This window comes from Calypte anna, chromosome 18 (assembly GCF_003957555.1).
Source record: "Calypte anna isolate BGI_N300 chromosome 18, bCalAnn1_v1.p, whole genome shotgun sequence".
Taxonomy (NCBI): domain Eukaryota; kingdom Metazoa; phylum Chordata; class Aves; order Apodiformes; family Trochilidae; genus Calypte; species Calypte anna.
Window position 1 is genome coordinate 10,263,663 of NC_044263.1, and position 24,539 is coordinate 10,288,201.

At 58.7% G+C, this 24,539-nt stretch overlaps 1 protein-coding gene across 1 annotated transcript; it reads right to left on the minus strand.

Annotated features, from left to right (window-relative positions):
• Positions 1 to 3,138: 3,138 nt before the first annotated feature.
• On the minus strand, positions 3,139 to 24,307 carry RNF157 (ring finger protein 157). Its single transcript, XM_030461555.1, has 20 exons — positions 24,204 to 24,307; positions 19,145 to 19,263; positions 15,807 to 15,895; positions 15,139 to 15,285; positions 14,597 to 14,714; positions 14,421 to 14,487; positions 14,228 to 14,271; positions 13,800 to 13,847; positions 13,443 to 13,514; positions 12,761 to 12,920; positions 12,004 to 12,116; positions 11,438 to 11,676; positions 11,233 to 11,341; positions 10,918 to 11,029; positions 10,349 to 10,548; positions 10,138 to 10,203; positions 9,767 to 9,815; positions 8,126 to 8,236; positions 4,339 to 4,379; positions 3,139 to 3,520 (listed from the first exon to the last, which is right to left on the minus strand). Exons 1-19 carry the CDS (start codon positions 24,289 to 24,291, stop codon positions 4,339 to 4,341), a joined length of 1,992 nt encoding a protein of 663 aa, XP_030317415.1. The 5' UTR covers positions 24,292 to 24,307; the 3' UTR covers positions 3,139 to 3,520.
• Between the last annotated feature and the right edge of the window lie 232 nt (positions 24,308 to 24,539).

The window sequence follows — 24,539 nt, forward strand, 5'->3', positions numbered from 1 at the left end:
AGCTTCCAGCCCTCCCATTGGCCCGCGCGTCGCCATGGCGACCCGGCGCGTACCTGCCGGTTTAGCGGAGACGTGGCCATGCGGGGACAGCCCCGGGACGGGAGCCTGCGGAGGGGAAGGCGTTTGGTACCCAGGGGGGCCAAATCCAGCCCTGCCCAGCCCCAAACCCGGTGTCCCACCTCACCGCCGGCTTGGCACAGCGGCCACCCCAGCCCCTGTCCTCCTACCTCTGTCCCCTGTCCTGGGTCTGACGCCTGAGGAGTCCGCAGTGCTGAGGGCAAAGCTCAAGGAGAGGTGGCAGAAAACCCCCCCACCGATTAAAAAGCACTTCAGGCCTCTTCTCCCATCCCTATCCCCTTCCTTCGCAGCATCTGGCCATCCATGGGCCCTTCCTCTGCAGCAGCAAAGTGCTGCTCCCCACCGTGCAGCAGCCCCCTTCTTTAAAATCAAATTACAAGTCCCACCCACAACCCCCTCTCGCTTTCACCTGTCACTTAGGACCGACTGACCCATGTTCAACTGCTGTTCACATGGAACACTGCTCCACTTCAGCCTTCAAAGCTCTCGTTTGAATATTTTCTACTACCTCCAAGACCTGCAGCAGCTCTCAGCATGAGTTTTCTTCTCCAGCACTGGAAGGATTTTTCCTGCATGGGCAGCCAGCTCCTTAGCACTCTTCTTCTTGCCCTCCAGGAAACATCCTCATTCATCCCAGCAGCACCAGGGGCTACAGAACCTGTGCCATCTACTTGGTTGTGCTGGGGAGATGCCATTGATTCAGATCAGGCTCTTCCTGCAGAGGTTTTGTTTGCATTTGCACCTTCTCCTTCCTGGCAGGGCTTGGAGGAGGCAACGTTTGGGCTGGTAGGATAATGTGAGTTGGAAGGGAGTGTGCAAAGCGTTTTAAGAGATCTGTAGTAGCTGGGCTGGTTTGGGGTAGGTGTCTGGGTGATGGGTGGGTGCTCCCAGACAAAATGAGTTCCCACCCACCAAGCTCCCAAGACCCTGACTGCCCTCACCTTGTAACCACGCTGTGACTCTGGGTGCTTTGTTGACATAAGATACCCTTTATTAAACATACTTTTAAAATCCAAAACATGCTCAAAGCAAAGTCATAAGCAGCAATCTGGTTTCCTTCCTTAAATCCCTGACGGGTGGGTCACTGGAACAAAGGGCTGCCCCAGGAGACAAGAGGCCATTACCTTCCACCTCATGCTGCCAGCATCTGCCCACCCCTTGTCACTTCTGGGTGGCTGAGGATGGTGCTGGTGTCACCCATGCAAAACTCTGATCTCTCTCGTGCTATGGCAGAGGTTGCTCATTCCTTTTCTCACAGCATACTGCTCACCCACAGCCTCCTCCCAGCTCCTCTCCATCTCCATGCACTCGCTGGCAGCTGCAGCCCCTCTGAGTGAGCAGCCAGCATCTGGACACAGCCACCCCCTGAGTGCACCTTGGGGACACAGCTTAGGGCAGCTGGGACACCCTCCTGAGCCAGGATCTGCTTTTTCTGCCCTGATTTGCTGGCAGCACTGATGCAGCCCTATGCCCCGGTGCCTGGCCAGGCCTGCAGAGCTCTCATTGTCCCCTCTGAAACTACCTGGCAGGGTGGGCTGAGGCCACAGTGAACCCCCAAAGCTCTTCCTGTGCCCAGCATGGTGCTACTGGTTCCTCTGGGCCAGGACACCCAAACCTGTGGGTAGCCCCACCATGGCACCACATCCCTGGGCAGGGACCAAGGCTTGTCCCCTGCTGCCAATCCAGCCTTCTTTGCTGCTGGCAGTTCCCATCCTGTGGGATGGAGATGTCACCTCCTGTCAAATGCCCAGGCCCAGGATCCCAGGGAGAGACGTGGGAGCTGCTGGGCTGATGTGAGACACAGGGGGGTGGAGGGAGCCTGGAAGAGGGAGCAGTGAGGTGGCAAACACCAAGCCTGCCACTAGCAGGACCCACAGCAGGGCCACAGAATGAGCAACTACCACGGTCCTGACTGTCAACCAGGTGGAGAAAACAGCCCTAAGAGTCACAGCCACCAGCACAGCCTGTGCTCTGCTGCAGGGATTGGCAGTGGGGACCCCACAACCACCCCACAGCCACTCTGGGACGTTGCTTTCACTGCATGAACATGTCTACCCTATAATAGCTCTGAAATATGTTTTTCTCCTGCAAGGAGGTGTCTGTGTTGGGAGGGGGGGGTCTCCTCCAGCCCATGCTGCTGAGAAAACCAAGTGGGGAAAAAGTAGTGAATTCAGCCTCCCACCCCAGGCTGGCCCAAACAGCTCCAGAGCTTGCTAGACTGGGGTGCTGGGTCTGATGCTCCTCACAATGGCTTCTGACTGTCCCTGATGCTCTCTGGAGTGGCACCTGGCCTCTGCCAATGGCCCCACTGGGTCCTTGAGGCCCGTGGCTGTGTTCCTAGCCCATCTATGTCCCTGCATTCCTGTCCCCTGGAGTGAAACCCACTTGTGCTGCCAGCCCAGCACTGGCTCAGGGGCAGAGGACAGAGGGATGGGGATGAAGGAGTGGGGATGGAGGGGTGGGGGCAGCTCCCGCACCCTCATCCACCCCCTGCTACAAAGTGCAGGAGGGCAGGACTGGTGGGATTGGGGGGGGGTGACACTTTTGGCACTTGCTCCAGAGAGAGGGCACAGCCCCAAACCCCGAGCTTGCAGGAGGATGGAAGACAGTGAGGTTAGATCAGTGATGTCTCTGGGACTGGTGACTCAGGGGAGGACACAGCAGGTCCCCTGCCCACCCCTGCCCTCCTGCTCCATCCCATGGGGAAAAGCAACCTTGCAGGCCCTGCCCAAGATGCCACGTACTGCCCAGGAGAGCAGATGGAGGGGGGTCTGGGGGTGGGCACCATCACTGCCAGTGGGGGACCCCACTAATTGGGACATCCCACAGCACTGCAGGGACAGATTCCAGCAAACCTGGGGGGAACCAGCCCCCCACAAAGGTCACCAGCTCATGCACCAAGGATGCCAATGCCAACACTCATCCTTAACCTGCACCCCTGGGCACCCTCATCGCATTGCCCCCCTCTGGCCATGGCCCAGGACCCCCTTTGTGGGGTGACCCCATCCCATCCCACTGGGTGCTGCTCCACGTGCTGGAGAAGAGGAGTCCAGATGTGTGAGATAGGCAGGGGCATGAGGGGACCCCAGGCTGTCCCCATCGGGGCTGGGGGATAGGAAGTGACTGATGGGGAGCTCCAAAGTGATGTGGCTCTTCCCCCCTTCCCCCCCTCTGCAGAGGGGTGTTGGGGAGGAAAAGTCAAGTTTACCATCTTTTCTTTCCAAAATCAGTCCCGTGACAGCCAAGGGATGGAAGTGGCAATGTCTGTGGTGCTCAGACACCAGGGTTCCTCCGGGTGGGCAGGGAGTGTGTGTCCCCAGCCAGGCTGAGCCCTCACAGGGCAGGGTGGCCGCTGCCTGCTCCAGATCTTGGGTGCCAGGGGGACATCAGGGCCGGGGTGCCTGCCACAGGAGCTGCACGTTGTTGTTGGCTGCCTCCAGGTCTGGGGGAAGAAAAGAGGGGGTGAGGGGCTGTAGGGGTTTACTTAGGGTCAAGCACCCAAAGCTGCACCCCAATACCCCCAAGTGAGCCAAGTTCTCCATGCAAGGGGATGTGGTGCTTTTGCTTGGGACTTTTGGAAAGCCCAAATTCCTGCTCAGGTTTTGGCTCAGCCTCGACATGCAGCAACCCACTGCACTGCTCCAGCTGCCCCAGCCTGGGACAGGGGTACCCAGGGGCTTCAGCAGGGATAGGAAACAGGGACAACAGCGCCAGCACTCCCCTTGGCTGCCTGCATGCCACCTCTGTCCCCACCAGAGCCCTGCACTGCCATGCCATAGCACCCACCAGGGCTCATCCCTGCCTCCTGGACTCATCCAGGTGTAGGTGTAGGCAGCCCATGAAGCTCATGCTCCCAAAGCTCCCCGACCTGCTCCACAGAGCTGTGTGAGATTCAAGTCTCTCCATACAACATCCACCTCCCCACAGCCCCTCTGGGTTTTGGCTGCAGAGAGGTCTGGCACATGCCTGCACTTACCTCTCAGGTCCAGGGGAGCCCCTGACACCCCTGATTTCTTGGGAATGCCGAGGGGCAAACAGGAACCACTACAGCTGGGTTCAATAGCCCAAAGGGAAGGGGGCTGCCTCTGCTCCCCCCCCCCGTGCCTGTTCAGAGGGCAGATGTGGATGCCCTGCAGGGGCTGCAGATCATGCACTAAGGGATGTCACCCTGGCCAGGACAGCGAGAGGACCCCCAGCGATGCCAACCCCCACCCTGGGTGCCGGGGCGCGAGGTGGGTGCAGGCTCTGGGGGTCTCATACCTATTCCTCAATGTTAATGGGGCAGGAGTCCGGCACGGCGGCTGCGTGGCAGGAGAGACCAGAAGGCACATGGTGAAGGAGGGAGCAGAGGTGGCACAGGGGACATGCACACGAGAGAGATAACAGGGGGGCTCATCACCCGCCAATGGCTCCGGGGCCAGGCCAGGGAGCTGCCAACGACAGGCAGAGTGTGAAGGGGCTGCATGCATGGTGTCCCCCCAAGGTTTTGTGCTGTGGGGAACTAAGGGGTAGGCATGCTTGTGGTATGGGGGGGCTGGGTCTACACACACTTCCTCCCCAGCTGCGGGGTCCCGGCTCAGGCAGCACCCCCCAGCTGGGGCAGAGCAACAGGCAGAGCTTGGAACCTGCCTGCACTCCTCATGGGGTGCTGACCAGCACCCAAACGATCAGGCCCGTGCCCTCAGGAACAACCCTCAGGGTGTGCACCCCTAAAACAGTGTGACTGCACCCCTAAAACAGCGTGACTGCACCCCTAAAACAGGGTGGCTGCTCCCACCAGCAAGGTTAAGCCCCATGCTCATGAGTGGGAGCAGCTCCAAGCCAGGGGTGGGGGCCATGCAAGGGCACCCCAAGGTCAGGGGCAGGTGCTGAGGCCTCCTCAGAGAGGGAGCAACAAAACCCCACTGTCTGCTGATTTATGGGAGGTGAGAGCTGCCATTCCCACTGGCTTTTCATGGCGAGCTCAGGCTGGAGAGTGAGGCATGTTAGGTCTGCAGATCCCAGAGGGAATGGAGAATTAAACAGGACAGCACACACACACCCACTACACACACACACACACACACACACACACACACACACACACACTGAAATCCCATTCAGAGCTTGATATGGTGTCAGACACTGCAGGGCTCTGGGGCAGAGACCCAGCTCAGCTCAGTGCTCCTTTGCCAAGAAAGGGGACAGAGGCAGCAGGACATGGTCCATTCCCACAGCAAGGACCCAGCCCCATGCCCACCCAGCTCTTCTCCCCCTAGGCTGTAGGAGGGGGATCCCCCCATGTCCCATCAGACCTGCCCTGTGCAGAGCAGCTCCCAGGAAGCATCACAGTGAAACCCAAGCAGCGTTCCTGGCCTGCTGTGATATCACTTACACTCGGATCCTCTGAGGGTTTAAACCAGCAAAAACCCTCAAGGGATTTCAGGTCTTCTGCTGCCTCCAATGCACCGGTTCCTCCCCACCTTTCCAGCAAATCCCTTCCCCAGTTTCTATTTCCAACATCACCCTCTCCCTGGCAGAGGCTGTGGCTAAGCCCAGATGATGCTTCAGGCCCTGGGAACAGCCCTTGCAACCTGCACATCCCAGGGCTCTGTGGGATCCACTCAAAGACATGGGTTTGTGGGTTTTATTTGAGTCTTATGTCCTAAAATCCCCAGGATCTGGCCTTGCACCTCCTACCAAAGCCCTTTCCCACCAGACTGAAATCTGTACAACAGTGCTGGGGATGAGCAAACCTCTCCACTTTGAGGAGCCACATCCCATGTCTTCATCCATTACAAAGGGAGCAAAAATCATGGGTCTGGGCATGGCAAAACCTCCCAAGAAGAGACTTGAAGGAGGAATACTATTAATAATAATAGTACTATTAACGTGATGATTATTTTCTCTGGTCAAAGTGATTTTCTTTCAAGCTTTCAGTAAAACACCATGTCTCCCCAAAATAATGGTCTGCTTTGTTCTTGCTGGCTCCATGGATGTGGTTACATCCAAACCTCTGCAAGAAACCTCTGCCAAAAAAAAAGCTCTTTCAGTGCATGCAAACCAACCCTGCCTTTGGAATCCATCACCACCACCATTAAATCCTGCCTCAAATTGTCTCCATCACCAACCACTCGAGTCAGGTGGCTGCTGACAGGGGGAGCAGATGAGGCTGGGGAAGGAAGGAGCTGCCTTGAGTCTTAACAAACAAAACCAACGTTGCAGAACACTGATTGCAACCAGGAAATGAGCCACGGCCGTTACTGCCCCGGGGGCAGCTGCTCCCCTTCATCCCCCCCTTCCAGCTCTTCCCAGGACACCCCAGGGCAATCCTCCTTCAGCCCTTCCATGGCAAAGCTCTGCATCCCTGGAGTTATTCCCTCTGACCCCTCCACCATCCCCAAGGGAGAGTGGGCAGCCCCCAAACCCCTGCTCTGCACCTCCTCTGCCCTGGCCCCACCATGAGCAGCAGCCCCCAGGATCTTTCCAGCCAACGCCAAGGCCAGATCACCCAGGATCACCCCTCTCATGCGGGTCCCTGCCAAGGGCTCCAAGCAGTCCAGTCACCAGATGCATGGACAGAGGTGGTGGCCAAAGGATGGAAGCCAATCCTTGGCTGGGCTCAGCTCAGGGGCCAGATTCTGCACCCCAGCCCAGGAGATAGGGGTGAAGCCATCACAGTCCTTGCAGCAGAGCAGAATTTTGGCCCTGTGCTGGGGTTATTTGGGCTGCAAAGCCCCCCCTCTCTTTCTCATCATCCCCCTGGCAGAACCAAGGGAGATTTGGGCATGGGTGCTTTGCCAGGTGCCATGACGAGGGGATGCTTTGCCAGGAGCCCCAGCATAAAAAAAGGGGCTGCTGAGATGCTCCTGCCCCTTCCCCAGTCCCCCCAGGCTGGTGGAGCTCAGCCAGCTGCTGCCAGAGGGTGATGGAAGGAACATGGGACATTTGTGGCAGGCACCTGTTCCTCCCCAAGAATCTCTGTAGTGTTTCTTCAGCACAGAAACCACCAGGAACAAGCAAGGCAGTGGGAAAGAAACGTTTCCCAGAGGAGAAGGTGGGGAGAAAGGATTTTCACCTCCTGGAGAGGCTGGGCTGGTTTCACCCACCCTCCTGATTCTCCAGCACCCATTGCGGGTCTGGGACCTGCCACAAATTTAGCCAAAGGGGAAAGCCAGGGGCAGAGTTGCTTTCAGCTTGACCACAAATGTATTGTCACAGACCTGGACCCTCAGAGGGCTTCATCTGAGTTTCTTCCACACCCTGGGCTGATGGAGAGGAGCCTGCAACACTGAGCAGGGTTCCCACAGCCCACTGTCCCCTTAGACCACACGGGGACCTCAGGTCACCAATACATTTGTCACCTTTTGGCAAGTCTAGGCAGGAAGGGGGCACAAGCATGGGTTGAGAAAACCGTGTTGGCACAGAGTGAACATGAACTTTCACGTGGATGGAGGAGCCTGGGGGGGAGAAAGAAGAGAAAAAAGGGATGGAGAGAAGGAGGGGGGAAACAGAAGGAAAGTAGAAGGAGGGTGGGAGAGAAAGCACAAAGATATGGAAAAGAGGAATGAACTTAAGGGCAGAAGGATAATGCCTCTTGATGTGCCCTTCTCCCTGGCCACAGAGGAAGAGGAGAGGGAGACAGGCAGCCCCTGTAGCAAGGCTGGACTGCAGCTCACATCCCAACCCAAAACACTGCTGCACCCACCCCGAGTCCGGACCAGGCTGCCCTTGTGTCACACAACCACCTTCATGGGGAGGGGGCCAGTGCCAGCAGCCCCCTGGCCAAGAGACAAAAACAAGTGTGTGACACCCCTGGGGACATCCCAGAGGGGACACAGCTCCTCCTGCCCTGCAGCTGCTGGGTGGTGACGTGCCTGGTGCTCAGCCCCACAGGGGGACGGGTGGTGGGGTACAGCGAGGACAACCTGGTGGGGAGGGGTGGACAAGCAGGGGCGATGGTGGGGATGGGAAGGGGAGAGAAGGGATGGATGCGAAGGGTGATGCAGGGAAGAGGGAAAGCATCCCCCCCCAACCCCAAGTTCATGTTCAGCAGACGGCCACTCACCAGGTAAGCAGGCCTCAGAGCACAGCTTATTGTCCAGCGCTCTCACGTGTGCGATGCCCAAGTCATTGTTATTGTCACACCTCAGACCGAGGAACCCGCCTGTCCTCGGGCCTGGAAGGGAGTTAAGGCAGTTAACGCCGCGGCCGGCACCGGGCTTTGCCGTTGCCTTTTTAGCCGTGGGGTGTGGGATTGCTGGGTCTTCTCCTCCATTCCCCACCCTCTTTCAAAAGAAAACAAAAAAACAAAACAAAACCAAACCATAAAAATGATGCATCTAGACGGGAGTGGACAATAACACCTGGGCACGGGCTGAGCTGCTCCTTTCCTTGCCCCGGCCACGCCGGAGGGCAGCAAAACAGCGGCGATGGGCACCGGCAGATGTGAACCTGCTCCCTCAACACCTGCCTGGGGTTCAACCAAACCTTTCCCCCAGCGTGGCTGAGCAGTCCTCAGTTGGCAGAGCTGGGCCACGGTGGCACCCATCACCTCTGGCCGGAGCCTCTCCGGCACCGTCGGCACGTGCGGAGCCGCGGGGATGCCGGGAGGAGGCAGCAACTGGATGCGTGGGGCAAAAGAAGCTGTAGCCAAGCTTTGCAGGGGGAGGGTGGAGGCTTTCAGGACTGAGAGAGGTAACTCTGCTTCTTAGCATCACCTGTACAAGAGATCAGCTCCCAGGTTCCTACCTGCGTCCATCAGATGCAGGCGACCAAACCTCAGGAGGAATGTCCCAAGATAAGCCAGCAGCACTGCTGAGAATGGGAGCAGGACAATGCCCTAGGGAGAAAGTCCATCCTGCTCCCAGAGTTGTTGGGGTACCCATGTATATCCACCAAAGCCCCTGGCTGCTCCCCAGTTGTCCTATTTGAGTGACTCCATCAGCAGTAGTCTCCCCACAGGGCAGAGGCCACATTTTGAGGATGGGTATTCCTGCTTTCCAGCTTGGCTCAGTGTCCAGGTTGGATCGGGGAACAGTTTGGGCATATTTTTCCTAACCAGAGCCTTGCAGATAGGGGAGGGGGTGTTCTGGGACCTCCCTATTGCCCAAAAGAAATCCAAGGTGGTTGCTAGCTGGTGGGACAGTGGTCACAGCTTTCTCTGGCTATTTAAGTGCAAGGGAGGAAGCAAGAGGAGCCCTCAATGCACCTGCATTGGTCACAAAAGCACATTTGAGACCAAGAAAAATCAGGAAAGCACCCTGAAGGGAACAGCTTTGCAGCCCCTTCCTATGGGAACCAGCCCAGATGAGGGTCTCCAAGGGGAAGACTGTCAGAGATGTGAGGAGAGACCTTCCTGGTGAGGGAAAAACCACAGAGAAGCCTCTTTCCCACATGGCCCATTGGAAACACCATTGGATCCCTCATGCCTGCTGTCACCTGCCCCATGCCCCATACCACACTCTCCAGGGTCCCCATGGGCCAGTGGGTTTCCACCCCACCACTGCTGGGCAGCCCCCCCGGGGGTGACCCCACCCTGACAGATGCTTTCCCAGCCCCAGTGTCCACGGAGTCACCCAGGGCTCTCCCCGAGGGCATCCAGCAGGCAGGGGAGCTGGGGACAGCACAGCATCTGCCACTCGCTCAGCTGCCCACTGGTGACAGCAAACTGAAAGCAAGGGGACAACAACAACCCGGGGCCTTTTACCGTCTTCCTGCGTGGGAGAGGCCTCCTCATCCTCCAGCACATCATTGCCCTGCAGCACAGGGGAGAGGCAGAGAGTGTTAGCAGCCCCATGGCATCCCAGCACCACACTGGGGGCTGTCCCCATGTCCCTTTGGGTGAACATCCCTGGCCCTGGGGGTTTCCATGGACCAGGAAAACGCTCCTGGACAGGGAACAGCCCCATCCACCCCCAGGGATGTGGATGTGTGTGCAGCCCCTTTCCAGCCCAGCCCTGGGTGCCACCCGCCCAGCTTTCCCTTCTGTGGGCACCTGGAGCTGGGCACACCCAGGGTCCCCATGGCATGCTGGGTGGCACCACGGCTGCCAGCCCTGCACGGGGTGGTTGTGGTTACCTCAGCATCACGTTCCTCAGCCGAGATGCTGACAAAGTTTAGATCTGGGGACTCCACAGGTGTTGACTGTGGGAAGAAGATGGGAAAGAACGAAGGAAAAAAAAAATAAAAAAAAATGAAAAAAGCAGTCTTGTGCTGGTGGGTTTGGAGAAGTCACATCCCAAACTCTTGAACCCAGGGATGATGGGCACCATCAGCTATCCCCCCCTACCTCTCCATCAGAGGCTGTGGCACTGGCAGCTGCGTGCGAGGGGACCATGTCCCCTTCCTCCTCCTCCTCCTCCTCCTCTGTGCCAGGAGCAATGTAGGAGCCAGACATGGAGGACACTGTGTCGGTGCTGAGCTGGGAGTGCTGGCTCTGGGAGGAGGCCATGGACATGACGGACTGAGCCAGGCTGCTGCTGACAGGCTCTGGGGGAGAGCAAGGGCTGAGCAGGGCCACTGGACCCCCCCAGCCCACCCAGACGAGTTGGGGCACAAGCATCAGCTAATTAATTGATAAGGAGGTTAATGAGGGGTCCCCAAGGCTCACAGCCCCCCATCTTTGGGTCTATGGGGTGTTGAAGTAGAGGTGATCAGTGTCCCCATGCCCCCCATCTCCAGGGCTACAGGTGACAAAGCAGAGGTGACACCTCAGGGTTTCATGCAATGTCTGCAGCAGGGTAGGAAGGGGCCATCCATGCAAACTCTGCATCTCCCCCCCCCCACAGCAGGACAGACCCAGGACCACGATGTCCTTCTCCTGCCTTGGCAGCACCTGCCAGCCCTGTTGTGCTGTACCTTCTGGGGATGAGATGGTGGAGGAGAGGGGGGTCCCAGTGCACGAGGACTGGTCAATGGCTCCTGAGGAGGACAGGGTGAGGTTTTCACTCTCTGGTGTTGCACCACATTCCTGGAAGAAAAGCCCGTGGGGAGGAGAGGTTGGGGGATATTCAGCAGGGATGGATCCATCTACCCCAGGTATCCTCATGAATGGAAGAAGAGCCAGGAGGGGCAAACCCTAGCCAGACCCTCTTGTCCTGAGCTCCCCACTCCAAAGCTTTCCACCCCCCAAGTGCCTCAGCTCATCACCAGCACATTTTAGAGAGTGCTCACCTCCTGGTGCCGGGCAGGGGATCTCCTCCTGGACACCCTCAGCTCTGACTCTGTGCACGACTTCTCATCCTCCTCTTCGGGCAGGATGGAGGAGTTCTGCGAGATGGACCTGCCCAGATGGGACAAAGCAGAGGGCTTCACACCCACTCACAGCCCCCAGACCCCCTGAGCACCCCCAGGCCCCTGCTCCCACCCCAGTACTCACTTGGAGATGCTCTTCTTCAGCTTGAACCCTGGGGGGCCGCAGTCTGGGAGCCGCTCGAGGGGCGAGAGCCCCCTCAGGGGGGGCAGGGACCCCTCAGTGCCATAGGAGGGTAGGGTCCCTGCACCCGGGGGGGTCCCCAGTGCCCGCAGTGGCAGGGTGGCTGGTGAAGGTGTCAGTGGCCCATTGAGGGCCTCCAGCAGTGACACCACCTCGTAGCCTGGGGGGATGTTCTCTGAGGACTGAAGAGAGGGGGGAGAAAAGTTGAGGGTCCCCCCTGGGCTGTTTTGCTGCCCCCCCCACCCCCGCACCCCTGCTCCCAGTGTGATCAGGATGCACCAGGGAGAAGCTGAAACCCAAAGAACAGACAAACCCTGTGCACAAGCCCCAAATTCACCATCTTTCCACCCAACCAAAAGCCCTTTTTTTTTTTTTGCAAGATCAAACTTGGGTTATAGAAACAAATCCTGACCCTGGAAGCAAGTGCACCCCCAAAGGGGCCCCAGTAGGGTGGAGGAGGCTGGGGTCCCACAGCCCCCTGGGTGGTTTGGGTTCAGATGGGCACTGACCGAGTGCTCCTCAGAGTCAGAGGTCTGTGAGGCAATGATGGGGTTGAAGCTGGTGGGTGAGAGGGGTCCCAGCTTTTTCCTCATGGCTCGGATTTGAAGCAAGGCCCGGAAAGCTGCAGCAGGAGGGTGAAGGGCAGAGTGAGAAATGGGGTGCTGAAAGGAGACACAATCAAGCCCTCCCTTCCAAAATGTCACCCCATTTCTCAGGAGGGCCATCCTTGCCTGGCACAGCATCACTGCGTGTGGAGATGGTGGGACCCAAAGACACAAGGATGGGAAATGCCAGACCCCTCCTCGAGGTGTCAGATCCCTTCGTGAGAAGCCAGACCCCCTTCCCGAGATGCCAGACCCCCTCCTCGAGGTCCCAGACCCCTTCCCCAGGTCCCAGACCCCTACTCGAGGTGCCAGACCCTCTCCTCGAGGTCCCAGACCCCTCTCTGAGGTCCCAGACCTCTCCCCGAGATACCAGACCCCCTCCCCGAGATACCAGACCCCCTCCCCGAGATACCAGACCCCTCCCCGAGGTGTCAGATCCCTTCGTGAGAAGCCAGACCCCCTTCCCGAGATACCAGACCCCCTCCTCGAGGTCCCAGACCCCCTCCCCCAGGTCCCAGACCCCCTACTCGAGGTGCCAGACCCCCTCCCCGAGATACCAGACCGCCTCCCTTAGGTCCCAGACCCCTCCCCGAGATACCAGACCCCCTACTCGAGGTCCCAGACCCCTCCCCGCCGTCCCAGCCCCCCTGCCAGCCCTTACGCAGCCTGCAGATGGGGCAGTTGTTGGCCTGGTAGCGCAGGGTGTCGGCGCAGGTGTTGCAGAGGCAGAGGTGTCGGCAGGGCAGGATCAGGGTGTCCCGGACATCCGAGAGGCAGACGACACACTCGGCGCTGTTGTCGCTCACCTCGTCCTCGGCCACCTGCCCCCCGGGAGAGACAGGAACCGCTCAGCCTCGGGGTCCCCACAGCCTGCGTGAGGGTGACGAGGGGGGATGCCCTAAAACACACCAGCTGGGTGCCCCAGGAGCTGGCTGGGGGGTCCCACCTGTGTCTCTGGGCTGCCTGGTCTTGAAATATGACCCCGGGACCTCATCCCTCCCCCAGACCGGGAGCTGGGGCCAGAGGCATCAGGGAGCCATCCTTCTCCCCAGCTTTTACACCAGAGGTGGAGATGTGCCTCACACCTCAAGCACCATGGTCCCCTCCTAAGCCAGCAAAATCCATCCACCACCCTGCCAAAGGGCAACAAAGGATGGGGGGAAAAAACTCCATCCTTTAACTTTCTGCCTCCTGCAGCTGCGATGACAACACAAAACGTCCTCAAAACACCTGCATGTCCCTGGCAGCTCTGTGTCATGCTGCAAACTCTTGCCCAGAGCATGTTTTAGTGGCCAGACCCATGTTAGGTGATGAGAGACAACCTGTGGGATGCAGGCACATACCTTGGCATCCTGAGTGTTGTACTTGTTCTCAATGCCATAGATCTCCTGCAGAAGGTAGCTCACACCATCCACCTGCAACCCCGTGGTTAAAGGGTGAAAATAAGAGACATGTCCCACCCTACCACAGCTCCAGTCCCCCTCCTTGGGCCACCCCTCCTTGCCCCAGTGCCTGCAGTTTCTCTGCATCAATGCACTTGAAATTGCCCTCACCAAGCTGGGAGGCAGGGGCAGGCTGCTGCCTGCATGAGGGTTTGCAACTCCCCAGAACAGCCCTTCACTGCCTTCCTTCCCACTTTCTCTGCCCAGGAATGTGCAGGGTGGCAGCTGCCACCACCTTGGGGTCACCCAGACACTCACCACTTGCTTCTGCTTGAGGGGCTTCACACAGAAGGTGCCATCGCTGTGCTGGAGGGAGGAGAGCACAAAGGTGGATGCCAAGGTTGAGCATCCCCATCCCATGTTCACACACCCTGTGACCTTGCTCCCAGCCAGCCCATTTTGCAGCAGTTCTGTTTGTTCCTAACACCCCAGCACCAGGCAGGTGTGAGATGTCACACATTGCAGGGCTGGAGACTTAGTGGGGTGAGAAAGATGAAGTTGAGGTGAAATGCCTCAGAAGTGGGTGCTTAAAATCAAGGATTTGGAGGATATTCCTAGAATTTCTGGAGCAGACCCAAAATAGCCCCATCCCAGCAGCACTGTCCCAAGCCCCACGGGGCTTCTCCAGGCTCTTACACATGTGGGAGAGGGGGTAGGAGGGATGACAGCCCCAGGTGGGCACTTACCTTCTCAAAGGTGGCCAGCAGCACATGGCAGTGCCCAATGTGCTCTGCAAGACACAAAGGGACACACAGAGCTTAGGGAGCACCATGGGGGCAGCAAGGAGAAGCAGGAGGCTCTGCCCAGCTGGTACAAGGGCTGGCATCATGGTGCCAGGAACTGGGAAAGCCCAGCCCATCAAGAGAGCCCTTTCCTCACCCTCTCCTTCATCCACCACCGCCTGCACCACCATGGGATACACCTCCCGGTCCAGGTCGAAGCCCAGCTGGAGAGAGAGAAGAGCTTTGGTGAGGTGGAGCAGCAATGGAGGCTTCACCCCATTCCCATAAACCTGTCCAACCCCATGGCCCGTGCCACAGCCTGCTGGGACCTACCTCCTCCTCGCTCCACTCAGAAGGATCCACGGTGTGGGAGGGGACACAGAACTGCTGGCACACCCCCCGCTTGTAGTGCACAGTCTCAGACTGCAGGCTGCTGTCCCTGGGAATGTAGCTGTATCGTGGGGAAAGAAGAGAGTCAGGGATCCCACCCGCTCTTCCTGGTGTCCCCAGGATGCTGAGAAGGTGGGAGGGGAGGTTAGAACAACCCCAGGGCAGCCAACATGGGACAGGGACAACTCTGCATCCAAGCTGGTGGGGACCAGGAGGGGCAATGGTTTGTCCTGGTCTCAGCTCTGACATGGAGCCGAGGGAGTGGGATGGGATGGGGTTGCTGGGGACTGGCAGGGACTTGGAGGTGGCACCCAGGGTAGCAAGGAACTCCCCTCCATCCCCAGCACCACCAGCAGCTGCCTCATGGTCCAAGGAGGGGAGATGCTCCCGGGAGGGGAGGTTCCACATCCATCAGCAGAGCCCTACACCCTGGCCAGGGGACACATCAGGCTTCGAGTCACACAGGCCAGGCTGGAGCTCCTCACCTCACCACCCCATTGTGAAACTCCTCGCTCGCCTGGTAGTAGATGGTTATGGCCACCCGGGCGTCCGTGTCGAAGGTGAACTCCACGTTGTAGTGCACCTTGGCTTTGCTGACTTCTTCCCCTGGGGTCTTCACTTCCTCTGAGCACCTGGGGAACGCAGGGGGTTGGGAGAGGAGCATCCTCGGGGATGACTCAGGACGCCCCAGGACCGATCCCCTGGCACAAGGCTATCCCTTCTTCCATCAGGAGAAACTGAGGCACGCCGGGAGGGCCTGGCATGCCCAAGGTCAAGCCCTGCAGCCTGAGAAGCCCTGCAGGCAGATTTCAGCCATAATCCCAAATCTCCCACCCCTGTCGCAATCCCCAGCCTCCCTTCAACAAAGCCCTTGGAAAGCGGAGGAGGAAGGAAAAATCAAAGCACTTCAAAGGCAGCACTAAGCTCCTTTAATCCCACCACGCAGCCAGCACCCGCAGGCAGGAGGGGACCTCACCCATGCCAGAGGGGAAGAGGCACATTTGGTGGCTTGTCCCCCTCCATCCAGCTGTGCCAAACTGAGAGCATCCCCCTACTCAACATCCCCTGGGAGCATCCAGCAAGACCCTTCCCTCCCCGTGCCTCATGGCTGGGGGAGGGGGTCCCCAGCCCCCTGTGCCCCCCCAGGACTCACTTGACGAGGCGCAGGGTGTCCTTGCGGATGTTGATCAAGCTCCTGAGGGTCTTCACGGGTTCCTGAGGAGGTGGAGCAGCGTAAGGGAACTAGGATGAGAGAGACACCAGTGAAGGAAGGTGCACACAAGGGGGTGACAGTGGCCACAGACTTTGTCCCTGGTCCCCCAGGGACCCAGCCCCATACAGCACAGGGAGCCTGGGCGGGTGCTGAGCACCTGCAGGTCGCTCTAGCACTCGGGTACCAGGCAGGGTGATGATGGGGACATCCCTCCACAAAGAGCAAGCCAAAAATGCTTCGCAGGGGAGAATTTCAGCAGTGCAGAGGAGGGCATGCAGAGAGGGGCTGTCCCTTGTCCCTTTGGCTGGAGGGCAGGGGGGAATCAGGGGCACAGGAGCTGGTAGCTGCTGATGTATTTTTAGGCTGCTGAAGCAGCAGAGAGCTCCAGGGTGAGGCTGGACCTTCCTCAGGAAAACACAGATGTCCCCATTTCCCCTCAAGCACGGTTGGGATTTGGATGATGGGGTCTCCACCAGCCCCTTGTGCTCGGAGCTGCTGGGGTGTCCAGGCAGGACCAGGCAGGCAGCATCATCTGAGGGAGAGTTGTGGAGCCACCCTCCAAGGTGACCTTGTCCTTCCTGCTCCTTCCTCTCCAGCTGCAGCCACTACGGGGGCAACAGAGCTTGCTGGGGAGAGAGGACACAGTGGCATCCGGGGGACACCCTCTCCTTGGCGCTGCAGCCACCCAAGGGAGATAGAGGGCACGGGGGAAGGGATATGGGACCCATCTCCCCCCTCCCCATCTCCCAGGTAAGATGAGCTGCAGGGAGGGATCAGCCCCCCTGGGGATGACACAAACACGTGTTGGAGAGACAGAGGCTTACGGCGGGATTACAGCCTGCGAGCTGTCACCGTGTGCCAGGGGACAGGAGGGTGTCAGGTACCATCGGGGATGGCTGATGCTCACCTTGGGACAGGGAGCAGGGAACCGAGTCAGGCTGCTCGGGTCCCTTTGTGCCCCCCCCGTGCCTCCCCACACCCGGATGGGAGGGACTTGGGGACAGTGAAGTGACTCCTCCTGCCCCCAGCCCCGAGGGGAGAAGCCTGAGCTGCAGATGGCACTTGGGGATGCCCAGCGGGGAGCCAGGTGCCCGTTTCCTATGTCCCTGGCGCCCTCACGTGGGAAAGCCATCGTCACCTTCCTCATCGCCAAAGCCATCAGCACCCTCCCTGTCCCCAAAGCCCCGCCGAGCAGGATGGATGGCGCTGGGGACCCGTGCTGGGCTCTGCGGGATGGGGCAGTCAGCTGCCAGGACCGGGCACTCATCTGCCCCATCCCTCTCCCACCACCTCCCGTGTCCCGCTGTCCCTCAGCTCCAGTCCTACGGGTGGCACCCAAAAGTGGGTGAAAGCCTGGGCTGGAGCCGGGGTGGGTGAGAGAGCAGAGGGCGCTTTGAAGATAAATCCACATGGAACTGCTGTCCCCTCCGGGTGGGGAGCAGGGCGGCTGAGTCATTAATCTGCTGCTAATGAGCTTTTTAACCAATCACCAGCGCTAAAAGGGGCACCTGCAGAACCATCCCTTGCAGCTGGAAGGGAGGCAAGTGAGAAAAGGAGCTAAGCCATGTCACGACACGCCATACCCTGTCGTGAAACGGCCTCTGCTATTCAAATTTTGCAATCCAAACTCTTTATTTGCACCCACCCGAGCCCTACCCAAACCAGGCTGCGATGAGCAGAGCTCGCCCCGGCAGGGGTAGCACCCTTGGGTGCGGGGACCTCTCCCCATGCAGCACCCAGGGCGGGGAAGGGGCAGCCGGGCCCCCCGGGGCTGTTGGACTGGGCAGGATGGGGAAGTGCCGAAGGCAAATTTCTTGTTGCAGAAACTGCTCTGCCGCGGCTGTTGGGCTCGTTCACACCCACAGCTGGGCTTTGGTTTTCTTTTTTTTTTCTTTTTTTTTTTTCTTTTTTTTTTTTTTTTTTGGGGGGGGGGGGGGGTTGGGGATTGGTTTGGGTTTTTTTTTTTTGAATGAAATTTTCTAAGCCAGATTTGCACATCAGAAAGGGGCTGGCTAAAGGACTTTTTGCATCTCCTCACTTTAAATCAAGCCGAAAAAGGAGGGGGGAGGGGGGAACCTCAACCGTTACCCATTTTAAAACACCATCTATACATCTACAACAACATTTGGTCTGGACTGGCTTCTGCTGAAGTGATATAAAAAAACAAAAACCCAAACAAACTAAAAAATCTTTCTTGGGGGTTTTCTCTAAGCAGAGCCAGGCTGGCTGGCGTGGGCAGGGAAACCCAGCAGCACGTTTCAGCAGTTCCTGGCTTCCCCAAACACCCCGTGCTCCCCGGGTGCCACAAACAGCTCCTCGGCTCCTGCAGAGGTGTCTCAGCACAGTGGCAGCTCCCTAAATCTGCAACACCCTTCTCAGTCCCCTAAAAACCAGTCCCAAGCTGGAAAATCCAGATTATCCCGTATCTGTGGAAGGGAGAGTCCTCACAGCCTGTGGGTGCTCAGCACACCCCAGCAGCAGTGCTGCTAAGAGGATTTGGGACACGTTTTTTCCAAGACCTCCTGGCACCCAAGGAACCCAAAATAAATCCCCCACTAAAAGGCACTGCCTATTTCTAACATTCCCAGTCCAGCCAGGGCTCTCACAGCAGGCCAGAACACAGAAGCACTGCATCTGAGAAGCATCACAACAGGTCCTGCAGGCAGCATCAGAGATGCCCAAACAGTGCCTGGACACAGGCTTGGATCAGACACAACATGAGTCCTCCCCCAACCCTCTCCTGAGCCCCCAGACTGGCCTGCCCCAAAACCCCAGCCCCAAAACACCCCCAGCTCCCCAGTGAGACAAGACCTTGGTCACAGCTTTGCAGCCCAGGGCCGTGGGTAATTCAGCCATAAAAAAAACAATTGAGCATTAACTTTTTTCTGCTGTTTCCAGGCTGTTCCTTCACCTTCCCCACTGCTTCTGCTGTCAGGGGGTCTGAGTCAGGAACTGCTCTCTGGGCAGTTTTGAGGCTTCTACTGTAATCAAGAGGATTTCTCAGTGCTTGCTGCTCGAGAGAGAACCCGAGTGCTGACTTTTCATTTTCTGGGGACACGCAGATTATGGGGATAAGGGCTCTGGATTCACCCACCCACTGCCCACAGGTTTTGGGGGATGCTCCTGCCCTTGGCTCTGCTGGGATCCCTGCTCTGGCACAGCCTCAGAGCACACCCCCCATGCCACACGCAGTCCCCAGCATTTTGGGAAGGGGCACACCCGCCACCCTCCCCCCTAGTCCCACTCCCACCCACCCCCCCCCACGGGTGGGTGCCCACCACCACGGGCCGGTTTCCCAGGAAGTTGAGGTCACTGTTCTCGCCGAAGAGGTAACCCTCGGGGTGTGTGGAGTCGAACTTCTCTCCACCCATGATGAAGTGGTTGGCAAAGTAGCTCCCTGGGAAGAAAAGACAGAGATGGGCTGAGCACAGGGGGGGGGAGGAGGAGGGGGCTTCAGTCGGGCAATGGAGCAGCACGGAGCCACCCAATCGATGGCTCAGAGGTGGCTTTGTCCCCAAGGTCACCTTGCTGGGAGCTGTAGGGGCTGAGCTCACACACTGCATCCCTGCCTGCATCAAGAAGCCACCTCTCCTGACTGCCTTCTGCTGCCTCTCCTGCCCTTCTCCCTGCCTCCATCCCTGTCCCTGCCTCCATCCCTGTCCCTCCTCAGCCACTAAAACCTGAGCAGGGAGGGGAGGGCTGGGGCCAGGCTGGGGCAGGGGTCCAGCCCCAGGGCAAAGCCTGGCAACGGGGGCTGCTCCATCCAGAGGGATTTAATGGGAAGAGATTTACCACCACCCCCTCCAGGGTCTCAGTTGCATCCCACCCCTGGCACAGCCCCTGCTCCCCTTTCCCAGCCTGGGAAATCCCTGCCAGCCCCAGCCTGGCCTCAGACACCCAAGGTCACCTCGACCTTCAGCCACATCCCCATGCTGGCAGGGATGGCAGAATCCTGGGGTGGGGGCAGGAAGGGGAGATGGATCCCTGGGTGGCAGAGAAGTGCTAATCCTTGGATAAGGATCCAGGCTGCAGCTGCCTGGGAAAAGCACATCATGGCACAGGATCTGGCACAGGACAGGAGGGTTGAGTGGGAAAAGGAAGGGGAAGATGGGAACAGGGATGGGGAGGGGTGGGAAGGTGCACCAGGACACAAGAGATGCAGTGGATGGGAGGACAGTGCCCCAGCAGCCACAGGGATGGAGTCCAGATTGCAACAACACCAAAACTCAAGGGCACAGCCATCCACAGCCTCCCTGGGGACACCCCCTGAAAAAAAACCCTAAACCCTTGAGGGGGGGACAGATCAAAGGATCTCAAGCCTGGGCTGCAGCTCTGCCTGGGAGGCCTCAAGTCAGAGCTTCCAGTCAGCTTCCAGCAAATGCAGCAACTGCCAAGGGCAGCATCAGGCCTTAATACTGTGTTGAAAAAACAAAACTGAGCCCAAAGCTGACAGGGGAGGAGGAGAGGGGAGCTAACACCCAGGCAGGAGGGACAAGCAGGGCCCTGAAGCTTCACCAGAAGTCCCTGTGGCACAGGGATGCCCATTACCCAACATCACCCATCAATTATTGATGCCTGCTGCTCTCTGGTCCCATTTTCCACGTACATAATTTATAGAAAGCTCCCCAGGAAAGGCAGCAGCCACGTGAAAAAAAAAAAAAAAAAAAAAAAAGAAAAACCAAAAACCAAACCTAAGAGCAAGGTGCCCTCAGAGCCGCCTGCAGCAGCAGGGCTGGGAGGGAATGGGGCCACCTGGAGCTTTTCCTGGCACCACTATGGGGTGAACACATGAGGTGGAAACCAAACGAGAGAGAAACTTGCAGGAAAGCTTCCCCAGCACTGAGTAAAGGAGCCCAGGGACCCTGCAATGGCCCCAGCTGAGGTCTGGCAGGTGATGGGTGCTCCTGGAGGCTGGGCAGAGCAGGTGAAGACCACACTGCCATCACTCAGCCACTCTGTGGGGGGCTGGGAACACCCTTGGGTGCTGCAGGCACCCCCAGAGCACCTCGTGCACAGCCCAGGGGTTTTTGCTCCCTCTTTGCAGCATCAGCATTGGCCTCATGCTCCCTCACGAGGAAGATCCTCCAAAAACCTTGCTATGAAAGACCCTCCAGTCATGCTGGCTCTGCCAGGGAACCACCAGCACAGAAAAGCCCAGGGGGACATCAGAAGAGCCTGGGGGGCATTGGCAGGAGGGTGACAGCTTTGCTGGTGCAGTGACCCCACAGACATGGCAGAGTGGCAGAGAAGAGAAGCACCTTCCCAGCCACAGTCACCTTCTTATCAGCTAATTATAAATCTTTAACTAACACCTGCCCAGAAAGGAAGGAAAGCCCATCAGGGATGGTCACAGCACCAGGGTTTAATGAGATCTTAAACTTCATAGGCCTGGGGAGCCTGCAGGAGGGGTTGAACAGAGTGGCTACTGGGGAGAAGGAATAAACCCAAATTTCCTGTCTGTGTCCTGCACACCCTGCCTCAGCACGTGGGACATATCCAGCCAGTGCCAATGGTGCTGTCAGCCCCCTTTTCAGGGATGCCACCTTGTCCAGATGCCCTCAGATGGGCACAACCACCATGGCTCAGCCCCTGGTGAGTGTTGTGGCCATGCTTGTTGCTGTGGCACATTGTGGCACATGTCCTGCATCATCCCCTGAGCCACAGCTGTCCTGCTGGGGTCTGGCTCAGCTCTGGTAATGCAGCCTCTGGCTCTCAGACACCAGAGCCTGGGTGTTTCAGCAGGGTCACAGCCTGGCTTTCCAAAGCAGCTAAAATAGCAAAGCTCATTTTCAGCCCATCCACCTGCTCCTGGGGAGGGAGATGCTGGGTTTCACCCAGCCTGTCACCCTGGCTGCTGTGGCACAGTGCTGGCACAGGGTGTGGGAGCACCCCATGGCAGTGGGTGCCAGCACAGGATGCTGCCACGGGCACTGCACCTCCTGGGTGGTGGATGAAAGAGCATTGGGTGCTTCTGCCCTGGGGCATCCCGTTGCTACCCGCTGAGCTGGCACCCTGAGCTGCTTTAATTCAGCAATGTGAAGTGGGCAGCCAGAGCCAGCAGCAGGCTGAGGCAAAGCCAAGCCTTGGTCATGGTGCTGCAGCATCAGCCCTGACCCACTGCAGCCCCCAGCCTGGTCCTTGCACCATGGCAGTGCCACCACCCTGACACCCAAGGGGGGGGCACTGCCTGGTTTCCCCCCTCACTCTTGTTCCCAGCCAGGGCCCTGTTCATGGTCCCCCCATCCATTTGCCTCCGGGAGGCTCAGTGCCAGCCTCAGACAGGGGCAGGGGTTGAAATCCAGGGCCTAAGCCCTTCAGCATCCCACCAGGCAGGCAGTGGGCTCCACTGACAGCCCCGTTTGCTCTCCCCCTCTCTCCCCCCATTGCCATTGCCAAGGAGGGATTAGAGCCAGTGAAGTAAAACCCAGATTTTGGTTTAAGTGATGCCCCTGGCAGCCTGCCTGGGACAGGACCCCGGGGTGGGAAGGGGAGATGCTTCATCAGGACAAGACATGGCTGCTCCTTCCCCACGGGCTGCAGCAGCCAAAAATACATCCGTGGTGAGAGGGGAATGTCCCGGGGTGCCGTGAGGCTCCCCCCAGGAACCCGTTTCCAAAGCCGGCGGCTCTTTCCCGGCAGCATCGGAGGCGAGGGAGGGATCGGCTGCGCTGCCTGCACGTCCTCCCCTGCCTCCCTCTCGGCAAATCCCTTCTCGGATTAAAGCAAACCAAAAGCCTTAATCTCCCACGGGCAGCAGCCTGCCCTCGTCCTAGTGCAGGTGGCAGTGTCACCTGGGCACCTCCTGCCCCTCTCCCCGAGGATCCCGGGCAGCACCAGCACCTTTCCCCCCCCCCCCCCCCCAGTCCCCCTCGGTTGGTTCCAGTTCACCTGAGCACACCTGAGTTCTCCCCAAAAACCTGAGTTAAGGACCAGCCTGGGGTCCTCCACAGCTGAGACGAGTTTGGAAGTGCTCAGCTGGCTGCACTTGCTCCCTCCCCTAGCAGGGTATAGGACTGGCACACTCCCCACTCCTCCATGCCTGATATTTCAGCTCCAAGATAAAATTCCTTCCTGCAGGAATCGCCGCAGCCCCTGCAGGGAGCGAACCCACAGCTGGGGCAGTCCAGCTTCTGCTGGCATCAAGGTGACAAAGGCCTTGAAACTCTAAATGGAGGAGCTGGAAGAGCCCTGCAGGAGGATGATCCACTGAGGATCAGCAATCTCCACCCCGGAGCACCCTGGTTAACACACCCCACCCAGCCAGCCCCAGATGTGGCAGCCAGCTGTGCAATTGGTTTTAGATTAAATTAACAAACAAACAAACAAACCCACACAAACAAACAAAAAACCAAACACATCACACAGAGTTGTGCAGGACAAGAGCAGGGCTTGTCTTGGCTGCAATTCTTCCCGAGGAGCTCTTTATTGGTAATTAGCGAGTAATTTGTCACAGCACTAATGATCCAAGCATCTACCTTACCCTATTAGCTACCAAAATAGTCACCTATTAATAATATTCAGCACTGTGAGGATCCTGGGGCACTCCCCACAAGCACACACGGTGCTCCCAGCCATCATCTGCCCACAGCAGCATTTGGGCAGCTCTGAAGTGATACCCACCCAAGGACCAGACTCCAGCACCTCTCCCCACCGAGCCCCCTGCCTTGCTCCCCTCACTCCCGGACACCTCTTCAGCCCGACCCTTCCTCCGCAGGGAAAACCGAGACATGGAGGGAAGGGAGGGATTTTCCAAGGTCACGCACAAGGTTTGAGACGGGGCCAGGAGAGAGCTGATCCTTGAGGCAGGAGCTGAGGAAGGAGAAGGGTCCTCATGGCAGAAGCCGGGGTGCTGCTATGGGGCAGGGCCCTGGGAAGGAGGAATCCCCTCCAATCCCTCCCAGCCCAGCCTCCCTCATTCTCCCGGGAATTTAAACCCAGCTTTTTCCCCAGCAGCCAGCACCGAGGAGTCTGGCTATAAAAAGAGCTCCAACCTTCCCACCCCAGCACCGCAGATCACCGGTAAAAATATAAGAACAGGAATAATATCATTAAACTGGTGTCAACTCAGCCAAGCTGGGGGCTGGGTTTGGCTGCAAAGGGGCAGATGGAGGAAGGACTGGAGGTGTCCCCATCCCTGCTGGGGTGCACGCAGCCAGGTTACCCATCACCACACCTGTATTTTTAGGGTGCTCTTTCCCAGCTGTATAAGGTCAGGGTTTGCTTTGCGGTGTGAAGGTGCAACCCCGACCACAGCAAGGCGGTGGCCGAGCCCCGTTCCCCCCGCAAACACCCCAGCACTGGGACGCGGGAATTTCCCCCTCCTCCCCCCGGACTCACCGGATTTCGGGGGGTATCTGTAGACGGAATTAGCGGGGATATCCACTTCCTCCACCCCTGCGTTTTGCCGGCTGGTCAGAGCCCCCATGGCCGGGCCGGGGCTCAGCGGGCAGGATGTGGGGGGCCTCCCTCCCGCCCGGGACCGGGGCCGGGACCGGGGCTGGCGACGGTGGCCCCCGCCCGCAGCATCCTCCGCTTTGCGCCGCGCCCGGCACCGCCTCCGCGGTAGCGCCGGGGCTGCGCCAATGCGGGGCCGGGCCGGACCCCCCCGCCCCGTTCCGCCCCGCCCCGTTCCTCCCAGCACGGCCCGGGGATGCCGCGGGGCTGGGGGTGAGG

Bases quoted from the DNA above. Each gene is read 5' to 3' on its own strand.
- RNF157 (XM_030461555.1), bottom strand. From the start codon at position 24,291: ATGGGGGCTCTGACCAGCCGGCAAAACGCAGGGGTGGAGGAAGTGGAT. The intron at 12,921-13,442 runs GTATGTGCCTGC...CCCGGGGGGCAG, and splicing joins ACAACACTCAGGATGCCAAG to GTGGCCGAGGACGAGGTGAG. The intron at 4,380-8,125 runs GTGAGTGGCCGT...CCTGCCACGCAG, and splicing joins CTCTGAGGCCTGCTTACCTG to CCGCCGTGCCGGACTCCTGC.